Here is a 23,510-nt window from a genome sequence, read left to right on the forward strand (position 1 = left end):
TTTGTCAAATTTGCAGATGATCCCATACTCAGGAGTGCAGTTGATGTGCTTCAGAACTGGGCTGCTGTCCAGAGGGACGTGGGCAGGCTGGAAGAACGTGCCAGCAGGAGCTTTTTGAAATTCCATGAGGACAAATGTCCTGCCTCTGGGAAGGGAGAGGCTTTTTCACTAATCCAGGCTGGGGACTGCCTGGCTGGATAGCAGCTCTGTTGAAAAGGTCCTGGGGGATGTTAGTAAGCTGAAGATGAACCAGCAGTATGCCCTGGCAGCGTACCAGGCTGTAACGACAAGAATATAGCCAGTAGATAAAAGACAGTGATTATCCTCCTCTACCTGGTGCTCATTAGATTGCATCTAGGCCACATACTGTGTCCAGTTTTGGGCCCTGCCCCAAAGGGGGCAAGGAAGATGTTGACAAACTGGAGCTAGTTTAGCAGAGGGCCAACAAAATAGTCAGTGGCTGGAGCACTTGTCCTGTAAGGAAAGACTGAAGGAGCTGGATTGGTTCAGCCTGGAGAAGGGACAGCTTTGGGGGACTTAACAGTGCCTGGCAGTGCCTATGAGGAGACCACCAAGAAGATGGATCCAGGCTCTTGACTGAAGTGTATGGTAGGAGGATGAGAAAAAATGTGCATAAATTGTAACGAGAGTTCCTGGTTGGATATAAAGAAAAACTTTTTCATCATGAAAACAGTCACGTTCTGGAAGAGGCTGCCCAGGAAGTTGTGCAGCCTCCATCCTTGGAGATTTTCAAGATGCAACTAGATAAGGCCCTGAGCAATTTGGTCTGCACTTGTATTGAACCTGCTTTGAGCAGGAGATTGGACTGGAGACCTCATGAGGTCCCCATCCACCTGCATTATTCTGTGATTCTATGAAACTGGGTACTGAATGAAATAATGCTTATTTCTCTCCATCAATTGTAAAGAGATCCTTGGATGACTAACTCAGCTGTAGACCTCTATATCGTAAATATCTAATGTTAGATTATGTGAATCTCACCTGGTGGGCCAGCTCTAGAACATGTGACTGTAGACCGAAGTTGCTGTAGACTCTAGAGCATCTGTGTGATAAAGGTATTGCAGATAGACTCAGTGCATCGGTCCATCTCCTTGCCCTTGCACACCGCGGTGTAAGCGTTTCCCTGAAATTCCTGCTGATCCTGACACCATAGTATGGGTTATGTGTGCCTTTTCTCCAAAATATGACCCTGTTAGCTCTGTTCGTGCTGCTTTCTCCTTTCCCCCAATTATTGTCAGCATCATAAATGCTTCACCTGCGAAGGAATTAATGATCCAATTATTCTTTCCTTTACCTCCCCCTTTCACCTGGAAGAGTAGTAGATGACCTGTAAAAAGGAAGATGTACAGCCAAGCTGTGAGAATTGGCAGACGTGCATTCATGGAACGAAAGTTTAAATGTTGTGGCACAGCAGGTAGAGAGGAGACTTGGTTATGGTTAAAGGGGAAAATCTTAATAAGCATCATCAACCAGTTTCTCCTACAGAGTTTTTCACAAGCATCACTTTCTTGAGCAGACACCAGTATGCAGCAGCTGTCTCTCCCTCGTCATTTTTCCCCTTTCCAGTTTTCTCCTTTTCTGTAGGTGTCTTTCCTGGCCAAAAAAGTAATGGATCTTAGGATTGACTGGATGTAGCCTTCAACAGTAATCATTGTACATCCAACAAGGAAGCACAATCAAGCTTATCTGCTGCCTGTAGGGTCTCACGAGCTCAGCTATTAGTTTCTAAAAGATTACATATGTGCCGTAGTGTTCACATATGTGGAAGCTGTGAACTGCATGAGTGGAATGCGCAGCAGAGTGAAACATAAAGGATGATTTACGAGTGAGTGTAAACACACGCATGCTGATTGTGTTTTGATCGCTTATTAATTAGCTGGCAAACGCGTGGGGCGAGCTCAAGCTGCAGTTGTGCCAACAGTGAGACACTGAATTTCATTAAGAGAATTCACGATACAGGAGGAGCGCGCCGGCGCTATATAAAGCTTCCTGGCAAGACCTGTGTGTCTCTGTCTAGTAGGGATCTATGGGTTTCTGCTTTCAGCCTTAGGTGCTGTCCTGTCATCCCTGCTTTGGAAAATTAAAGGGTCGTTTATACGTTGCGTATCCTGAAACAGATTTGGGTATGGGTTTGGGTGTTGGAATGTGATATATTGCACAGAACTTGAGGTGGTTCCTGCTTTGAAATGTAGTATCTAACAAAGTGCCATTTCTGAATTAAATATGATAATTAAATCCTGTAGCCATTTGTGTGTGGCAAGCTTGTTCTCTCTCTTTCTAACCTGTAACCCAGGTACTTAGTGATGTGGCCTGTTATTTCACAACAAAAATGTCTGTTCTCCTCACTTGGATGAGAAATCTATCTAGATGACAGGAGTTACTGCGTTGTAGTCCAGCTCATCCTCCTTGGAGCAATGTGTAATACTGGCTTGCTGTAGTGGTGAGGAGTCGTCTTCTCTCTTTATTCTAAACGGAGTTACAGGAAACCTGCCTGGGCAGACAGTCAGTGTGAAAGTAGACAGTGTATTTTTCTACTTTGAGTCTCCCAACAGAATCCCAAGGAGAGCCCCTAGTAAGTGGTTTACAACTTTTTTCCTTCACAACCGAACTAAAAAAAAAAAATTGCTGTGTTAGTTTAGATAGGAGTATTTGCATGTGCTCACTTACAACTTAATGACTTGATTGAAACTGCAGCAAGAGAGAGTGGTGGACTGTGCAAATAGAAGCAAAGGGGTGTGCAAATGCTTGACACCTGCAGCAACAGTCTTGCTACAGTGTGTTTGTAGACATAAGCCTCCAACTGCAGGAGTCTGGTTTGTTGTGGGCTTTGCCCACAACAAATTTATCATTTCCAGATAATAAATTTAATTTAGATCATATAATAACATCAAAAGATGTTGACTGAGATTGTGTCTGCAAGAGGTAAGCAGCCTCTTAATCCTCTTCACTGCCTCTTTTGTGAAAATTGGTTCTGAGTTTGATACATGTTTTCCCTTGGAGGCAGCAATGCGTTCCTGCTGGCATTTCTTGACTTCGTAACATCCACCAGGGAAAGCAGGAGGACCTGGTGAAACAGCTAAACAGACATCCAGAAGACTCTCCTGTCAGTTCAGTAATCTGTTGGTTTGGCATGTCTGGCTGCATTTCAAAAACATGTATCATACCAGTGCAAGGAACATAGTTTTCCTAAAAATGTAAAGAAACTACCATGCAAAATACAAGACTTCGGGAGGGGATGGGCGAGGTCTTTATAATAATCAGTCATACAGGGTAAATGTATTATTTAAACTAGAAAGGCTGAAAAACATGCTTTGTGACAATGTGAGAGGAGTTTTCTGTGTTCATAAAGAGTACAGTACTGCTTATTTACAGTTTTTCTAAATATAATTCTATTGCTTCATCATTCAGCTTATTTTAGCAAAGAAAGGTAAGTAATTTTTTTTCAGTTATTCTGATTCTGTTCTGTCATGGAGCTGACAAAACTTGAGTTCTTACGTTGGGAGTGATTGCTGATTATGGAGTATACGGCTAAGTTGAAGGAGAAAGTGCTGCTCAAGTAACTTTAATAGTATGTGTTGTCTGAAAAAAGGCTGAACGTGCTGGCAATGCAAATCAGAATAGAGAGCCACTAAACCAGATGGTCAAAATGCCTTCATACATTGATTAAATAGTTATGAATGTGTCTTTTCTTTCACACTGTTCAGATATGCCAGATCATCCTTAGTCCATGTAGATCACTGTAACTGCAACAGCTGATCCGTATGTGGGGTTCTGACTTGTGTGAATGAATGGGTAAAGTCATTAATATCAGCGTGCCTTCAAAAGCCCTTGAAAAGTTGACATAATGCACGGTCTTTAGCCCCCAAAGTGTGCATATAATTTGCAGTAGGTGAGCAGTACTGCTGAACTGAGGACTGAATTGCCTGCTCAGAATGGGAGAGCTGCATTTTTTGAGGACAAACTCTGGAATAACAGAGTGGACAGTAAGGTTTGCTATTAGAGAGTAGGATTGCTCTTAAAAACTGCTAGAGACATTAGTCTCATTCACTTAATAGAGCTGGACTATCAGAGGAAGGTCTGTGCCCTTTTTTATTAACATGCTTGGAAGAATTTGTTATTAATAAATTCAGATGCCTCACTACGTATGGGGTGTCTTCCATAAAGCTTACAGATAACCCTGTGTTTTCACAGATTCTTTACATGGGACAATGGATGGAGTATTTCTGTTTGAAGATGTTGCTGTGGAAGACAGTAAAACCATGCAGGGCTATGATGCAATTGTTGTAGAGCAGTGGACTGTCCTGAAGGTATGTGTGCAGTTTTTCTTCTTCGATTTTTTTGTAAATCGAAACACTCTAAGACCGTGAGGCAGACTCTCATGTACTGATCTGTGCTTGAACAGTGCCAGACAGCCAACTGAGGTAAAGGGATGCAATGTAACAGTTCACACCAGTTAACCACACTCTAGGTTTGTACGATGGACTTTTGATTTTGATAACCTCCATGCTTTGGGGGGGGGGGGGGGGGGTAGGAAATGTGAGTGATGGTGAGCAGTGAAACTCAAGGCTATCTGTCCCAAAAATACAGATGTCTGCTAGATTAACTATAAAGACGATCTCCATTGGTTGTCAGGGCAACATGATCACACAAGTCACTGTAGCATCGCAGTTCTAAAGAAGGCAGCCCTTTGGGTAGGCTTAGCTGCAGTAGGAACGCACAGATAATTTCATTTGCTTCTGTCTGACCTCCTTCATATGCTGAAAGAACTGTATATTCTGGATAGGTCCCTGTAAGCAAACCATGTGTGTCATAGATTGGCTTTTTACTGATTCAGTTTCTACTGATCCGAGCGTGCACTTAGATCAGTAGAAACTCTGTTTAGATCAGTCAGCACCGATCTTCCACAGCAAATTTGATACACAGGTGTTTGAAAAGCTGGGCTTTAAATTCTTTGTCACTTGAAGCAAAAAGATCATAGGGGAAAAAGAAGATACCATTGTGTAACTCTTAGAAGGTTTTTTGTTTGTTTGTTTTATTTGATTACTGTAGTCTGCCAGAAATAGATGTTGGAATATATTGTAAATGGTGTAAAATCCTAAGAAAGACAAGCAAGGCACACACATGCCAAAAGGATGGATTAAGGGAAAATGGGACAGATGCTGGACTAAATGTGTAAAATTCCAGGAGACTAGGATCAAGGATTTGCTTATTAGATGATGACTTTGTAGTGTAGCAAGAAATGGCCATATAATAATGGCTAGAAACTTCTTGAAGAACTTCTGAAGTGTCATGCGTTAATGGCAACTTTTCTTCCGCTAATGTGCATCTGAACAAACGGTTCCTATATTACATTTAATGTTACTTCAGTTATTACAGACTTGACTGTAAGTTCTTCATTTTTAGGGTCAAATTGTGGTGTTGCCACTCAGGAGCAAGGTTTTGGGATAATGACAGATGGTTTCATGAGTGCATTAGGTCAGTGCTGATCACGAAGGCAAATGTTAAGAAGCTTTAATGTTAACCATATGTTAAATACTGCTAGGAAAGAAATCGAGGGTGAAACAGCAAGCATATACTACTACATACTACTGTATAAGCCGTGGTTTGACAGCACCTTCTTTCAGAAGGTTATGTTAGCACTGTAAATGTTCAGAGAAGAGCAGCGAGGATGACCAGTGATACAGACAGCTTCCATATTAGGAAGACTTTACATGGTGTGTCCTTTCGGCCTGGAAAAGAGGAGAGTTGGAGGGAATGGAATAGGTAGAGGTCTCCTAAATCATGGGAGGCATGTAAATAGGGATTGACTGCCAGCTCTTCCAGTATAAGAACTAAGGGTTGTCAAATGGCACTAGTCAGGGCCAGGTGCAAAACAAACAAAAAGGAGATAATTCGGGTAATTCTTTATGCAGCTGGCAGCAGATCTGGGGAACTCCTTTCTGGAGAATGCTGTGGTTTCAAGAAGTTTAGATGGGTTCAGGTGGAAGCGATGTTGTTTTTTCCTCTAGTTTATCTGTCTCTGTGTTTTACAAGCATTTTAATTCAGATCAGGAGTGCATTTTTGAAGTGAACCCCCAGATCCTCCCCACTTAATATGCCTCACATCACGGAATGCTCTCATATTGCCCAGACTGGATTCCTTTCAGCAGAAACTAAACCAGATGTGCTGAGAGGAAGTACACAAAATATTTGGGGCAGGTATCCTGCATGCTTGCCTTGATATATATTACTCTTCCTTAGCTGTCACTTATAGCCCTGTTGGAGACAGCTTTCTGCGTTAAATGGATTCTTAGTCTGAACCAGTTTGGCTCTTAGACAACCAGTGAAAGGTTCTCTGTCTCAGTAGGGTATTGCAACAAAGTTATGCATAATGGCCCCTATGCACCTCTTAGTTTGCTCTGTGCGGACAGAAGAAGGTTTGTCTCAAGCTACATGACAAGGACAGCATCTGATAATGGGGATCTTGTGATGGCAGAGTGGTGACCACAACACTAGGACACAGCAGAAGAATATCTTCTAGAAGGGCCCCTTGAAGCATTAGAGCCCTGGTAGGTGGAGTATCATTTGCCTTCAGTTCTAGCAATTCTGTGCTGGAGACACAGCTGGTCAACAGATTAAGGAATCAACCTCCATCTGGTGTGTCAAGAGATGCCGAGTGCTGCACACCGTGTCTGTGTGAGGGCTAACATGGAGAATCTCTTGTTCCAGAGATAAGATTTGGTATGTGCAATTTCAGAAACTGACTGATAGCATATACACAGCTCGTCAGTATGATCAGATTATTCTCTGCTGTAATTTAAAATTTGAATGCTGTGTGTTCCCTGGCAATTTTGCTCTTCTGAGATCGAGTGCCCCTCTTTTGGGGATGTTATGACCATGTTACCCACCAACCTGAAAGTGGAAGCATATGGAGAAGAAAAAGCCTGCTGAAGGAAGGAGATTGAGGCATTGGGGAACTCTTGCAAGGGTCTTATGCATTTAGAGGAAGAGCAGAGCTGACCACCTCTGTTTTCTTCTCCTGACATTTAAATAACTGCCTGGGTATTTCATGCCTCATACTTTCTAAGACATAATAGGCATAGGTAGGTAGAGTCATCGAATGAAAGAAATACTGGAAGCCAGGGGATCTGTAGGCACTGGCCCAGTGTTGCACCCAGAAGACCAAGTTGCCTCTCTGTTAAACCCTGCCGGAATTCATCTTTATTTACCATAAACATGGAATAATGCAGTGGCAGAGGAAGGGACTGTAAAATGGGGGATGTAGAGGGAAGGAGAAAGAGTTCAGTAGTGACAGAAGATGTCCGAAAGCCAGTAAGGGCTTTGTTTCCATTATGCGTACTTCAAAATATAATTATCACAGACAGAGATCATTATGGAGCAGTGGAATGACTTATTAATATAGACTTACTTTTTTTTTTTCTTCTATAGGTTCAGCTCTGATCTAGAGTAACCTTTTCCATTTGTCCTTTTCATTGGTACCAAGGCAGTGGAAGAAGCCCTGATGGGCAGCATGACATAAATGTGTATAATAGATCCTTATTTTAAATTTGTGTTAGATTTGATTATCTGGATGGGCTACGGACTTGTTCAGATGTGGTCTGAGCTGAATGTAAATTTATGGTGCTGTATCCCAATTAAGAAGAAGAAACAAACAAAAGAATCCTAGCCACAGCAAAAGAAAGCTGCTTTAAAAAGGAAGGCATGCAACACATATCGATGCTCTTAGTAATAAAAAGAGAACCTTTCTAAATGAAAAGGTAAAGTTCTGCTGTTTAGCCATAAAGGCAAAAGAGAGGGGTTAGCACACCTTTTAACAGAGAAAGTGCTGCCTTTGTAATTGCTAAGGCTAATAGAGAAAACAAGCTGAACAGTGTGATGCACTCTCTGTGTGTGTAAAATGTCAGTTTGTAGAGGATGTAAAGCTCACAGCTGTCACAGTACGTGGTCCCGCCAAGCAGCAGACAGGATGTAATAGCTCTGAGTAATTTAACTCTTTCTTCTCAAAGTAGAGCTGTGGCATCCTCTGCAAATGACCACAGGACTTCTAATGACAAAATGCTGCTCTCATCCCTGTCACTTTAACTCTAAAAGTGTCAGGGCACATTATTTCGACCGCAGCCTCTGAGATCTAGCACTGAAACTTGTTTGATGGTTTTAATTCTGCTTGTGTAGGCAAATGTGGGTAGACAGCTCTGATTAATCAGAGCCTGCATGATTTCCCTCTCCCCAACTCTAATCTGTCACCTTCTCTTCCCCATTACCCAAGACAAAATAGCTAATGCTGTCTTTAAAGTTCAGTGCTATAACATTTATTTTAGATTTCTGCATTGTTCTGCTTCTGAAGCCTTGTTCATTCTGAAAATATTATCCTTAATTTACAGGTGTTTTCTCATTGAAAATTTTCAGCTGGTGATTCATCACTTTTTTATTTTCTGCTGTATCATACCTTTGGTGTATTGACATGAGTGAAAATCTCTAATACATCATGGTGTTGCCATTTCCCTGGCAGAACTGAATGGGGTCAGTGTCCACTGTAGACATGGTAAACCTTTAAAGTGCAACATATCAAAAGATTTAAAAAATTATCTCTGCTGAGCCTAGGTTGCAAGTTGCTTTAATGTAAGCCTTGAGACAAATTCCCTGGAAATGAGGATTTGATTTGTCTGTAAATCTGATTTAGGTCATACGTCAGTTAAGCTACGTTCCGCTGTCTCTAGCCATGGGAGAAAGGCCTGACCAGGTCAGCAAAGGAGCTGATGGCGATGGGCATGAAATGCAGTTGTGTATGTGACCCTCGGTACCACCCAAAGGACATATATGTTGCCTGGGTGTAATACTTCAGCATTTTGCCCCTTGTTGCTTTTCAGGAAAAGCTGAACAAAAACCTTCAGGAGCCTGTTATCTTCAACAAGTTTTCATTTCTTTCTTTTAAGTAAGATACAGAAGCAGCATGTATACATATATATTTGTCTACCGAATGCAGTAGACATATGCTTTATATAGGATTAAAATGCACAGGCTAATCTTTCTTTGGTTTTGTTGATAAATTCAGTAATAAAATCTAGCAATATGAATTTGGAACTTTCCTGGTAATTGCAGTATTGAACGTCTAGCAAAGCGAACACTTCTTCCATGTGAGTAAAGGGCACTTCAACTAAACAGGCAGAAAAGCACAGGATTTAAACCAGTCTGAATAAAAAAAAATCAATTCCTATCTGTCACGGTTTGCTTAGGTTTGTGACAAGATCAGAGATAAGAATTAGTTCTCTGCTCACCCGTAAAATCTTTCAGGAAAAAGCGAGCATACAAGATCTGAACTCTCCACTTAAGAACAAGCTGAGGAAAAGTATTTCAGTCCTCTTTTGCACTTCCTAAAAAACCACACAGGGCACAAGTCATGTTTCTTTTCCGCAGCAGGTCACCTTTAGCCATGCAGTAGTGCCCTGGCTAATGCGCCTCTTTGACGCCGTGCTGCTGCCAGGCAGGTTTGGGAGGGGCCTCAGCATTTTGGGGCACACGGGAAGCAGGCGCTGGGACCCTGTAAATCGCATACGCAGCCTGCACGTAAGTGAAGGGCAGTGCCAACGTTTGCTCTCCTACTGCCTGAACCGGTGGCAGTAGGCGGGCTGTGCTTCAGCTGCGTTTCTCTCATGGAAATAGATTATTAGTTCCATAGCAGTGGAGTGGTGCACAAAGCTATTTTGCAAAAGCCAACTTTTGTTTGAGAATAAATTATAACCAAAGGAAATTATGCTGGGGAAGCTGCGTGGAGGTGATTAAGCTGTGTGTGGTAAGGCACCCGGCAGTATACAAGTTCTCAGGTAGTGTTTTTCTATGTTGATTTTTTTCCCAAAAACAGTCGATGGACAAACAGTAGAATCAGTGCTCACCTTAAGGTACAGCGCACAAGTGTTGCAGGAATTGTGAAACTAAAGATGCCAGAGTTACTTAAGAAATTGTACTGATGGATTGCTAGATCACATTTATTTCTTGTGCTCCATGGCCAATTATGTGGAGTTGTCCTATCATGTGCACGTTGCCTGTGCAATAGTAAGTTTAACCCATTTCATAAGATGTTTCCATGCCTCCTTTGTGGAGAACCCTCCATGTCAACATGTTCACTTTGTGGAGCTTTTGCTACCTATCTTGTGCTTCTATAAATGCAAAATTGCAAATGTGCAAATGTGCTTCTGTGTTACAGGTGCAGGCGATAGCAGGAGCACTCAAATGTTTTTGTTAGTTTATATATATGCTAGAAAGTAGGATTTGCATGCACAGAATTCACTGAGAGAAGTGGGCTTTGTGGGCACAGGAGGGTTTTTTGGTTGTTTTTTATTTTACCCTAGACGTGGAGACAGGTGTGAATGCTACTCAGCAGCCTATGTGTGTATTGAAATTGTGACTGGATAAATCTGAATTGCAGAAGAACCATCTTAGCAGGATGCTACCCCGTATAGTGTTACAGCCTTATTATATTCTCAAAATATTTCACAGTGCATGAATTCACATATATTAAGTAATCATAAATAACTCCAAATTACATATGCCCAGAATAATGAGCAAAAAGCCTGTCTGTGGATTTATTTATTACTTTTTTTTCTACCAACTTTCCACTAGGGTCCCAATTTGGCAGCTAGTCTGTGTTGGTGAGTGACCCATCTGCTGTCAAAAGCCACTGGTGGTTTCTAAGGGTGCAGGAGCCGTCCCACACCCCTCAGCGAGACATCTAATGGGTGTGTAGCAAGTGTCTGCCAGCAAGGTGCTGTGGTGTATTGCACATGGAAATTTAGGAGCAGCTCAATACTAGAGGAGCATAGTCCAACTTTTATTGCTGAAACAGTCACGAAACTTCTCTTTTGCTTTCAAAAGTGTTTTTAATGGATCGATAACGTTATATTATTAGCAGAAAATACCTTTTGGAAGAAGTCTGAAAAGGAAAAAGGCGAATAATTCACAAATTTAGAGCTTGGATTTAGTCTCCTTGTCAGCTGTGTTACTGCAAACATAAAATATTTGCAGCGTGCTTTTCCCGGGTCATTCTCAGGCAGCCCATATATTCAGTTTCCCTCTTTTCCGCTGAGGTGCAAGTCCTGCCTTCGCCGCTTCCTCCTCCTCCCTTCAGTGCCCTCGGAGAAAGCTCTGGCTTCGGCAGCGGTGGGGACTGGTGACCAGCCCTGGCTGGGGGTGCACGTTGCCGCCCTCGCGGGCTCTCCCCTCTCTTTTTCGTAAGGAGCTGGGTTTGAACACACTGCTCCTTTTCCCCCACAAACAGTAGGTAACACTTTCAAAGCGACTCGTGTTTTTTACTTCCCCTCCTCTTTGCCATCTGTCTGTAGATCTTAGTACACAGTCTGTTAGGATTTGCCGATAAAGGTTTTATTAAGATGTATTTAATGGGATTTTCAATCTTCCACTCTTTAATCCATGTTGGAAAAAAATATTAAATAGTGACAATCCATAGCTGCCTTGTAACTAAATCACATTCGCTTAACCCAGGAAAGAATGATTTCTAAAGAACTTCTTTCTGTCTCACAAGAGCTTAGTAGTTGTCTTATTTATTATCTTGCTGTGGTTAAAATTGCCACAGTAGGAGGAAAAAAGAAAAGAAAAATTGTTAGTGTAGTTGTTTGTGTGGCTTGCCCTAGATATTATCATTATCATTTTTTAATCTTTTTTTTTTTTCCTAATGAGCAGAAGCAACTGTGAAAGGAGAAAATGCTGAAAACAAACAGTACAACTATAAATAAAATTAATTCTTTTCATGTGATGCAAGTCAAGGGAAAAACCTAGCTCAATATGCTCTGGCTTCTTGACACTCAAGGTGTGATCAGAGATTACTTATCATCCACAGGAGAGTGGGAAGCGAGTTAATTAAAATTTTCCACCCTTTCACTGAATGAAATGTCTCCCGGTTTGAGATGCATTATTTGAACACTTCTTTTTCAGTAGAGCTCTGGCACATACTTTCTACTGGTGTTCAAATCCAATATTTGCTAGCTAGAAAGAGCATTGCAATTTCATCTTATGGAACTCTTATGTTTGAAATTTTATTTCCATTGTCTCAAATAATAGTACATAAAATAATTTTAATTATTGTATTAAATATTAAAAGAACACAAGATGGCACTTTTCCTCTGCCCACATCCCCCAGCGTGTTGTTTGTTTAGAAGCATTTTTGCTTTGGAAAGCATTTAATATGACACCAATTAAAGGTCTGCATAACCGTGACTCCTGCTGGCACACAAATTCCAGTCGTGGGATAGGATTACAACCGATGATTCAGGAGGGGGAGGGAGAAGTAATTTCTTGTGGTCTTAAAGAAAGCTTCAATTATCTGTATTTGCAAGTAAAGCTTGAAGCCCATATGAATTACACCTGTTTATTCAGGAGTGACTCCTTTCTCTTGTCTATCATCTTCAAACGCAGCCAATTATTAGTAGTTCATTCCCCCCGGGACCCGGGGCAGAGGCGCGGTGTCTGACTCCAGCGAAGCGTCGTGCAGAGGCAGAGAGAGCTTGTTCAAGAGCATGTGGAGCTCGGGGGAGGCGTGCGCCTCTGCGTAATGTACACGCTTCCTTCCTCCAAACAGCCCAACACGCAGATTGTGGTGTCAGGTCCCAGCACATACGAAAAATAAGAGGTCACCTTTTTGTAACAGTTATACAGCACTCTTTCAGCAGTTTTTTACATTTCCAGGTTTTTTTTTTTTAATTTTTCTCTAAGCTTAATGGACTTCAATCTTAAATTTAATTTCTGATAACTTTACACTTTTGAACGTGCTTTACCTGCTCTTTTCCCTTCTGCCCACTGGAATTGTGAAATACATCATCCGCTGCAGATGGTGCTTAATCCTGACAAGTCAGACAGGTCCAAAGCCAGCCGTGTCTCGCCACTCGGAGCCTGCAGGGACGGTGGGCTGTGGCAGGAGTGACGGCGCATCCCTGAAACAATTTGGCTTCTGCAGCAGTCAAATGAGCTCTGCGTGGTATTGATGTCCTTCCTCATTGCCGTAATCTCCCTCGTGATTTTTGACGTTTGTTGCACATCCTGATGCACGGAGAAGGTTATCCTTGCTAATCGCCAACCTTAGGCAATGAATTCAAAATAGAAATCCTCTTTGCAACATAAGATGTCGCTTGGGGCACAAACAAGGTCTGCTGTGCCAGTCTTTCCTGACCTGCTAGTCTTCCACCCTCTAAATGAGTGAGCTCCTTCTGGTTTTCCCTCTACAAACACTGTTTGATGGAGGGAATGTTTTGGTCAGATCCTTTTATGTGTTCTTCCAGGCGCCTCACGGCAGGCTTGTGATGGTGGATGCTCCGACCTTATTCTTAATGCTCAAGTTGCATATTTTCATCTTTGTTTTTGGAAGGCATTGTTGACCAATCTCATAAATCTCAGTGTGTTATTAATGTGTTTTCTTGAGACATTAGCTCTTAAAGGCATCTAGATAATGTCACAATTATTGCATTACCCTTGGACACTCTATTTTAAAAACTGGAAAGAGGGTGGAAATATCCGTCTTGTGGAGGGAAAGGGGCGTCTGAGGAGACTCTGAATCTACCGTGATCACAGCTGTAGGGTAAGCCCTGATCGCTTCAGAGGACACGAGTCAAAGGCCACACGGTATCGCTCCCCCTCTTGCAGGGCATCTCTTTCCTCTCCTGGGGACAGCAGTTCTGGTCTGTACATGGTGATGTTGTAAAGTAGCAGTATCTCTCTAAGTCCCTGAAAGCCTCTGTACAGAAGTCAGAAGTGACATTAGTAGAGGAGCTGCTCTCTTGCGTGCATTTTCCGGAGTAGAGTTTTTAAACGTTCTCCTTTTTAAGCAGGAGTGATACAGCTTCTTCAGCTCTTTGCATTTGTAGTCATGATCAGGTTTTTAATAGGTATAGTCAGGCAGTCATTCAGTTATGAAGATATCAAGTGACCTAAATTACATTCGTTAGCAAAAAGGAATAGCCGAGACTGGATTTCACTAAAATACCTTGAAATAACTACAGCAGGATTTGGATTAGTTCTGATCAAATGACTATTTTATTACTGCGGAATAAATGGATTTTTTTGGAGCTGCGGAACTATTGTGCCTTACCCAGTGTTGAGAATTGGCAGTTAAAACTCCTCGCGTGCAAATGAAACCAGTATAAGTGCCTGAGCTTTTTGGCAGATATAATTGTTATTCCAAAGGGAGACAGCTATATTTGTAGAGACTAGTAGTTACCATTTGCCTGCTTTGTGTTTATTAGAATTAAAAACTAGTAAATATGCTCTAGCATCTATTTGTCAGATTACTGAAAGTCTTGGCAATTAGACACCTCACTGGAGCAATCTTTGTTAAAATCACCAGTGGTTCTTTCTGGGCGAATTACAGGGTTTGCCGTCCAGCAGAAAGGGCAGCAGCAGGGCTCTGCTGGGTAGATCGGCAGCTGGAGCCAGACTTCTGCACTGAAAAGCAACATGTTCGGTCTGGCCCACAGATTTCCTGATTCAAAGTAGCAAGGAAACGCTGCATATTTATGGTGATAAACGCAAGAGACCTGTACTTAGATTTTATTTTTGTTCTTGTTGGCTATTTTGCTTTTGATCCATCACGGCAGAGTAACCCGACTGATTTCAGTACAGATCTTCACAATTTACTCTGGCCTAGGCAAGAGCAGAATCCAAGCAAAGCAATGTTGTTGTTTTTTAACTACTTGAATATCATTTTACTTGGGAGGAGATAATTGATAAAATACAATGAATTTGTCCTGTCCTGGAATTATCTAAAGCTAGATGGATGACTCAGGCAGTGTAAAAAACAAGATCACAGATGTTTACCGTTTTAAACAAACTCATTTAACAGTTTGGGATGTAGGGGCGATCGGTCCTGCATCTCATGTTTTCAAACGTTTTCCTTCCTGCCTAGCTGAACATACAAAACGACCCACTTCACTACAAAACCCCTTTCTCCCTCCCAGAAAACCCACACATGTATTTTTTCTTGGGTTTTTTTTTGTTTGTTTGGGTTTTTGGGGTTTTTTTTTTTGTGTCAGACTGAATGTCGCGCTCCAAGTGATGATGCTGTTGATTTTCCTTTCCTAGGGAGTTGAAGTGCAGACAGATTATGTTCCGCTGCTGAATTCCCTTGCCGTGTATGGCTGGCAGCTGACGTGTGTCCTTCCTACTCCGATTGTGAAGACAAACAGGTAGGGAGGGGATGGGCACTGCCTTTCGGCCAGGGAAGTCGCATACGAGCACCACAGTCCCTACAAGCAATTCTCCGTGCAGTTAGCGTGGATTGCCTTGCATGCGCGCCGTAGCTGCCCTTGCAAACCCTGCTGCAGCCGTTCTCTCGGTTTTCGGAGCATCACGAGCTGCGTGGGGCAGGAAGCACGTGTCTGGCGGGCAAAACACTGCAAGGTGGCAGTGTGGTTTCAGCATAAATATTCTGGGTATTGTCTTCACCTCTCTGTAAACTCCTTGATTGTAAAATTCCTGCTCTGGATCTCCCAGTAACTCCTCTTAGACCAAAGACAAAACCTGTGATAACATTTAGAGTGAGATGCTGCCTATGTGAAGACAAGTAATTTTATTCTTAATCGATGTTTCTCTAATGCCGCTGGTATACATGGTCTAGCTGAGCAGAACCATGTGAGATTGGTGTATCGTTACTCTAGTAGCCTTATTTGCATATATAATCATTCTGCGGTCTACTTTGCTATTATTAAAATTCCGAGTTTTTAAATATAAATGCAAATCATATAAAAATACTCTTCATAACTGTGGTGAAAAATAATCATCCCACTTGTTAATCATGAAGATGGCGCATTCTGGATTTTCACTGGTCAGGAATATATTTATATCTACACCAATATAATCAGTCATGATTTTTTATCTTAAAAGAGTAAAAATACGCCCAGTTCTTTATGAGGTCTAGATGAAGACTACTCCTACACATAAAAGCCTAAAAAGTAAAGGCCATCTGTGCTGGGGGAAAAATGGTATTTAAGTTTTTCATATATGTTTAAATATAGGAATGAATGCAAAATCATAATTATGATTTGTAAGCCCTGTCTCTTAAAGGTAAATATAGTTTTCTTTCTCTCCTAGCTTTCTGTATCCCATTTTTAACTTCAGTAACACAGGTCAGGCTGATGTTGCAGAAGGGCACCCACCCACTCTAACCGCTGGTGACATTTGGTTGTGCCTCCTGCCATGCTGCAGGCCTGTATGGAGCACCCAGCCCCATTCCGGATCGGTGCCCCGGACGGGAGCGGGAGCGGGAGCACGCCGGTGTTGCTGAGACGCTGCTACACACAGGCACCAGGGCATTTGGGTTTCTTGCTTTTTTGTTCCAAACAATGTGTTCTGTGTTTACACACTAATGCTAAAACATTCAGCAAAAGTATGTCACAGGCTGACGGGCTCAATCAGGCCGAAGAGTTGCTCTTTTCCCTCCCCCAAATACCAGGCTGCTCAGAGACACTGGGGACAGGCAATGTTCAGGTCATTCTTCATTTTGTTCTTCTTTGACCTGCAGAAATAAATGACTGAGATGGATTTTCGCTTTGAATGATGCTGGATGTGAATTTAATTCATTCTCAGGAGTGTGCATTTGTTTCTTTTCAGGGAGGGGAATTTATCTACAAAGCAAATTGTATTTCTTCAGAGACCTTCTTTGCCCCAGAAAGCAAAGAAGAAAGAATCTAAGGTAAATAACCTTGAGTTCCTGGTTTCTTTGTTTTTTGTTGGCGGTATTTTAATATTGTAATTGATTTCCCATAGAAGTAAAAATGGCCTATGCAACATCTCTGTGCCACAGCAGCAAGACACAACGGAACTGTTCAAATGAAAGAAACAAAAAATGCTCAAATGATGTGAAAGCTCTTATATTTCATTCTCTGTTGAACTCACGGCAGCAGAAAAGACGTAGATTTCTTTTTACAGCCCAGCCATAAACCTCCACACATGACCTAAAGTTCTCTGCCCATACTCACTGCCTGCAAGGTGGAACCAATACTATTTTCTCTCACCCATTGCCTGTCTTTTCTATTTAAATTGCTCGCTCTTTCTTGCTACGTGTTTTGGTAAAGCCTAGCACAATGTAGGCCTGGTCTCGGCTGGTGTTTGTATCTGTTGTGTGAATGTTAATGATTTCTGCGAGAATTTAACCAAAAAAAGCCCCCTGAATCCAGCTAAATTATCCGAGAATGTAGCTGACAGCTAATGATGTACATACGTGGATACACATGTATTCCCATTTCCATTTTTAAATGTGTAGCTGTGGGAATCCCTGCCCAAACCTGTCACACCGTACAGCCGAGAGGGAAATACAAGGACTGGAAACTGGGAAAGTGCTGACCTTCCTATAGTACTCGAATTTGCCTTGCCCTTTCAGTATGCAGAGGGATCAGAAAAGCCAAGTGAAGTATGGAAAGGATCCCTGAAACCACATGATGAAGAGGTTGCTCATTAATACAGTCTCATTTTTGTTCTAGCTCCATGCACTTACATGAGTGCTGGCTAGCCAGATGTCACCTGAAGGAGTGGTGCGCCTGAGGCCCTGGAGAAGCTGAGCTAGAGTAGGAGATTGGAAATGCTAAGCAGAGCTGAGCACCAGGAGCATTTTACCCAACATTTTGGATAATTACAGATAGTTTTCATCTATACACCCCTCACTGGTTTGGAGCCAGGTTCTGTGAATGTTGTCTTTTAGATCCAGTGGAGACCAGAACAGTGTTTGAACTGACTGAAGTAGGAGAGAACCGCTGGGAGCACGACTGTGATTTAGGATTTACCCTCTCTCATTAGCAAAGCTGGAGCCCGGAGTATTCTGTGAACGTGTTACAAAGCCCATCTTTCTTGTTTTTTCTCTTTGTTGTCAGGTGATTAAAGGGATCTTGGGATGAGGGTTGGAGTGCCTGTATTTGGTCATTCTTTTCCTACCACTGTGTGTGGTTTTAATGGAAAGGGTGGGAACCAACAAGCAATTGTGTGACTTCAAATAGAGAAATTAGTGTGATACTGCGTTCTTGTATTATAATAACAAACGCATACCATCCAGATGACTCAAAACTTTGTTTAAATTTTTCATTCGGGGATATAAAAACTTACTTGACAATGTCTGGTTGACAAAACAAAGGATTTACTCGTTGGCAGTATTAAATATACAGACATATTTGAGGGCAAAAATTACTACAGCACATTTTCATACCAAAGGTCAAGGAAAAATGGGGTGCATTGTTTATAGTTATATGAAGAAATGTAAGACCAGTTCAACGTCTGTAAGTGGTGGCTGTGAGTCACTTCAAAGATGCCAAACCCGGCATTTGATTAAGTTGCTGAATATTCTGCACATACAAAGTCACAGGCTCTCAGGGGTTTTTTAACTTGTGACACGGCATGTCTAAAATGTTTACAGGTAACCCTCAGAGGAGGGAGATCGGCTGATAGGATTAAAAGGCCATTGCAGTGTTGGAAACTGATCCATCCTATCTGTGCACACCAACCAACTGCTGTTCAGTTTAGCCAGAGCAGAAAAGGAAACATGCAAGGAGTGGTACAACTTATTTTTCTCTTCAGTAAGACAGAAGTACTCTTATTAGTGCAATATTCAGTCAGTGATAGGTAATCGTGTTCATTCACTTTCTACAAAAGTGATGCTTATTTCAGCAGAAACTGGCTGTATGCATTTTTGTGAAACAATATAAACACCTGATTAAATATACATACATTTGCACATAACACACAGTCTCCTACAGTTTGATCTTTATCACATTTAGGGCCCTGATCTTACTTTCCATCAGAGAGCTTTGAGCTAAAGGGGAGTTGTGGGTGACCAGCACTTCTGCAAATGAAAGAGGAAAATATTCAGGTGTCTCTGAATTTTAAACAGTTGGGCTCTAGAACGGAGATGTTATCTTTCCTCTTTCTCTAAATTGTAGTATCTAAGTGAAAGATAGCTTCCTTTAAGTAAGACCAAGAAGAATTTTGTGAAAGTCAGTTTCTTTTTTTTTTTTTTTTTAGCAGGAGGAAAGAGCATTGCTCCATCTTTGTAATCTAATAAACTTAATAGGTTTCGAATGGCTTTTTGATTAAGGAATAAATAGCTAGATCAAAAATTAATGAACACGAGTCCTTCTTTTGACCACTTCAGCACAGACCTGGTTGCACTGGAAAAAATGACTTTTGGACCAGAGCTGAATTTGCTGAATGTCCTGGTGAGATTATTTATGCCATCCATACGTCGCCTCCTAACCCATCCCTGAGTTTCCATCAGCGTGGACACTGCCGACGAAATGGTTGTGCACATTCACATGTACTTAGCAAACTTGCGTAGGATGGCCCAGCAGCGGCTTGGAACATGGTCTGGCTTTCCTTGGGAAGGTCCATTTATTTTTTGAGAAATGAAGCAGATATATTAGTGGCATATTTGTCAGCCTTTATATACGTTCCACCTGTCGAGTCAGTATTTCAAGGTACTGCTAGTTCTCCTTTTTTTTTAAAATAGTAGTTAAAACAGTTCTTCTGAAATGGCAGCTGTGGTAAGTCTTGTGGCGAGTGCTGCAAGAGCCAGCTTCATGCTTTCTTATCAAAAAACATTCATACAAATGGTTTTGAATATTGTACTGTTTGGGTGTAGTCTTGGGTGCCGTGTTAGTTCTGCTGCTAACCTGGTGGAAAACGTTGGCATAGCGCCATAGGGTTGCTTCCTCCGTCTGCACTTGTGCTGCTTTGCACGTTCTTGCGTCGCGCACAGCGCAGGTTGGCTGCCAGGGTGCTGTAGGCCAGCGTAGCCTGTGGAGGGGAGCCTACGAGGCATGTGAACTAGCAGAAGCAGAGTGCGTCGCGGTCTCTTTTCTCTGTGTAATAGATAGATACGTGTAGGCACAAATGATCTGAAGCCGTCTGATTTAGTCACGCAATTTTTTTTAATCTTAGGTCTTTTTGGTCAAAGTAGTCTTTGAATTAAAATTAAATAATAAAAACATTTCTACTCAGGAAAGTAAATGTCCATGTGAAGGTTGTCTCTAATGGTCTTTAACATTTGGATCTCTTATTTGTAGTTTCACTGGAGGTTCTCCAAAGACGACATGCACAACAAACAAGTGAAGAAATCCACAAAGGCTAAATTAAGTACTAGGGAGAAGCAAATGGCAGAGGAGAAGCAGGAATTTGAAGTCACAGAGAACACAAGAAACTTGGAAGCGCAGCTCTCAACAGCAGCCAAGCCTGATCCAGAACAGCAGCTGGGTGATGTCATAGACTTGGGAGACGAGGTAGCTGGCACCAACGACAGAGGTACCCATCACGACGGGGCGTCAGAGGAAAAGTGTCCTGCCAGTTACGATATCGCTGCCAATGGCGCGCAGGTCTGCCTCGGCCAGAGTCCGCCTGGCTGCTGTGTGGATCAGGTAACGCAGGGGGCAGACGGTGCTCCGGTGTCGGACGGCTGCAATGGCAGCGACGGGGCAGGGCTGGACACGGGCTGCTCCTGCGAATAAGACCAACGCTTCAGGAATCCTGGGAGTCGCTGATACTTTGCCAAGACAAACGAACGGATTTTGCTAATCACCATCGCTAACTCCAGTGCTCAGTTCAGCATTTCTTTGGCATTGTACTTACTTTGCTCCTTAGCACACCGATACCGTGATGTTTTAAGTAACTACAGGGCCAGGGCTTTTTAACCCACAGAAATTCCATCCATTTTCCAGAGTGGGAAATGCCCTACGCTATCTCCTAGAGCTACACTTTAAATTAAAAAGTAGGGAAAGAAAACATACTTGGGTTTTTCTGGGACCGACTGTACCAAACTAGGTTTGTATCTAGGTCAGGGCAGACGTTCCACTTGGTCAGATTTTACTCTCTAATACTTTCTTGTCCACATATCTTTGCTGGAGAAGTTATTGTGCCATATGTTATTTTGTCATTAAGCGTGTAGTGACATGAAAATGGTATTTGGGCTTAAACAGGCTGAAATGGGAAAGCTTAGATAAGATGGCTGTTATCTGTATTTATCTCAAATAGCATACTTACTGAGGATACGCTCTTCTGAGTTTTATTAACTCTTGCAGATCTTTAAGCAATAAGCAAATCATGTGCCTATTTTAGGCACACCGGGTAAACGAACCCCATGGTAAATCTGTGTGAAGCAGCTGATTCCAATATAAAATGCGATTTCCTATTCACTCACATGTATGGTCTCTTGGCCAATCAACAGTTCCTCAATAGCTGGGGGGGCTTCAGAAGATAGAAAAATGGGCGGGGGGGGGGGGGGGGAGCAGGTAAAATTCATGTCTTTCAGTGGCTGTCTTCACTGAAATTGGAATTAGATGTTATCTCCTGACCCTTCTAAGTGATTTTGCATCACCTCCTCACTGGTAGAAATTACATTGTGGGAAAGAACTGAAATTGTACCCAAATAGCAGGGGTCAGTGGCCAACAAATGTCACTAAATGACCTTACAAAATGAAAATACCTTAATAGAGGGGCTTTTTTTATACAAGTAACCATATTTTGGGACTGGTACCTAATGGAATTCTGTAAAATTACCAACATTTTAATGTTTGGAGCTACATTAAAATATTTACAGGTGAATGTACATGTGTAATATAGTTTCTGTGCCGATGTTCTCCAAGTACTTCGGTGTTCTTAAAAATGTAGGAAGTAGTTGTTTCTCTCTTCTTAGCCGCCTTCATCCTTATTTAGAAATGGTCAAGTAGTCTGGCCACAAGGTGAGAAATACATGCTAAATTCCCCTGGTTTAGAAAAAGGAAGAGCTCCGTAAGTGATCTGCTGTTTTTTCCCTTGACTGATTTGTGCCTGATAATCTTCCTTAGTCTTCACATCAAAATGCTGTGCAAAGAACTATGTTCTGTATCAGATGTGCACCTAGGGTGGCTCGGAAGCATCTTCCATGCCTAAAAATTATACATGTGGCAGAACACTGCAGAGAAGGGAAAAATCATACCACTTTGAATATTCATCTAACTGGGACAACGGCACTCAAGTTTAAACCATTCGACTTCACGCACACAAAGCACGGTGGGATTTTTTTTCATTGATGAAAGAGTTTTTTATTTTGCATTCAGTGGTTTAACCACAGGACTAGAAGTGACTTCAATTTCTGGTGGTATTTTTCAATTCTTTCATTCTGTCTCTTGAAATGAGACTGACGTTCCAATAGCCTGGAAGATCTGTTGTTTCAATTGTTCGACTTAAATACGAGGTCTCTGCTCTGTACAGTTTTAAGTACTTGTTTGCAAATTTTATTAGCATAAGATCCTTCTACTGGTGGTTTCTATTTCAAGGACTAGCTTTGCATTAATCTTGTTTAAAAATATACTGTATTGAATGAACATTTTACTAGTAGAAAGTGTTGCAGTAGAAAGAACTCTCCAAATACTTTTGAACAGAAAGTGTTTATTGGCTTGCAATTTGACCTTGTTTAACTGGATCCCAACTGCTTACAAAACTAAAGAAAAATAAAAGGTCATGAGGAGATTTCTTATTTGTGGTACTTGCACAGCTGCCAGTAATTTGTCCCCGAAAGGAGGAACTCGGGGTCTCCAAGTGGCGATGAAGGGAAGCTCCTTACTACTGAATTAGCAGGAGTTACTAGTGCTAGAGAGCTGCTACGTGGTTTTCCGTCACCGGTCTGACAGAGCACGTAAGGGCCTGCGAGGAAGCTGCGCTTGGTTAAGTGAAAGCTTGATTTCAGGCTTTGTTCCTGTCAATGCTGGGGCGGCTCAGGGTGGGGAAGATTCGAAGAGAACACTCGTGTGTTTTCAGTTTACAAGGGGCAAACGGTTTTGGCCGTATGGTCACACAATCAGTTCCAGCTCGTGACTTTGAATTACTCCGGGTGAGTTCAGCCGCCTGCGGGCGCGCTTTCCCCGCGCCCCCGCCGCAGGTGAACTGGGAGAGCTGGCGGCGGCCCGCAGGCGGGTGATGGAGGGGCGAGGGCGGGGGAGGGCAGGCGCGGGGCGCAGCGGCAGGGCTCCCCCGCCGCTGCGCGCGTTGTGGGTCTCGGCTGCGTCGGCCACGCGGGGCTTGAAAAAGCGCGGCCACCAGAGCGGCCGAGGAGATCGCAGAAAGCCCTTGTCACCTGATTTGAAGCCTGAATGGAGACGAGAAGGGGCTGGGCCAGAGCTGAACTCCCGCGTCTGAAAGCCTGACCAACGCGGGAAGCAGGCCAGCAGCGGAGGGGCTGTCGGTGGGAGACGCTGAAGCGGGAGTCTGGCTGCAGGGGTGCGGCCCCCCTGTCCCCCCGAGAAGCCCCCGCGACTCTGAGCCCCCAGCTCCAGAGCAGGGTGCGTCACCCCCAGCAGAAGGTGGAGAGAGAAGCCAGGCCCTCTCCTTTCCCATGGAGAGCCGCCATTTTAAGCCCAACCTATTTTTTTTCCCAAAGCAGACGGAGTCTCCTGGTAAGGCTGCAAGCTAATGTTACTTCGCCTCTCTTGTAAGGGAAGGAGGGACCGGCAAGCATTGCCGGGAAGGAGCCGCTGCTC

At 42.7% G+C, this 23,510-nt stretch overlaps 1 protein-coding gene across 1 annotated transcript in view; it reads left to right on the plus strand.

Annotated features, from left to right (window-relative positions):
* RFTN1 (raftlin, lipid raft linker 1) overlaps nt 1–21,102 on the plus strand; it is a 104,832-nt gene extending 83,730 nt beyond the window's left edge. The window contains exons 7-10 of the mRNA XM_082309545.1: nt 4,213–4,328; nt 15,103–15,206; nt 16,630–16,711; nt 20,067–21,102. Coding sequence (XP_082165671.1) covers nt 4,213–4,328; nt 15,103–15,206; nt 16,630–16,711; nt 20,067–20,504 — 740 coding nt within the window. The 3' untranslated portion in view covers nt 20,505–21,102. The remainder of the gene's footprint in view (nt 1–4,212; nt 4,329–15,102; nt 15,207–16,629; nt 16,712–20,066) is intronic.
* The last annotated feature ends 2,408 nt before the right edge of the window (nt 21,103–23,510 follow it).

The sequence above is a fragment of the Platalea leucorodia genome (genome assembly GCF_965183815.1).
Source record: "Platalea leucorodia genome assembly, chromosome: 1".
Classification (NCBI taxonomy): domain Eukaryota; kingdom Metazoa; phylum Chordata; class Aves; order Pelecaniformes; family Threskiornithidae; genus Platalea; species Platalea leucorodia.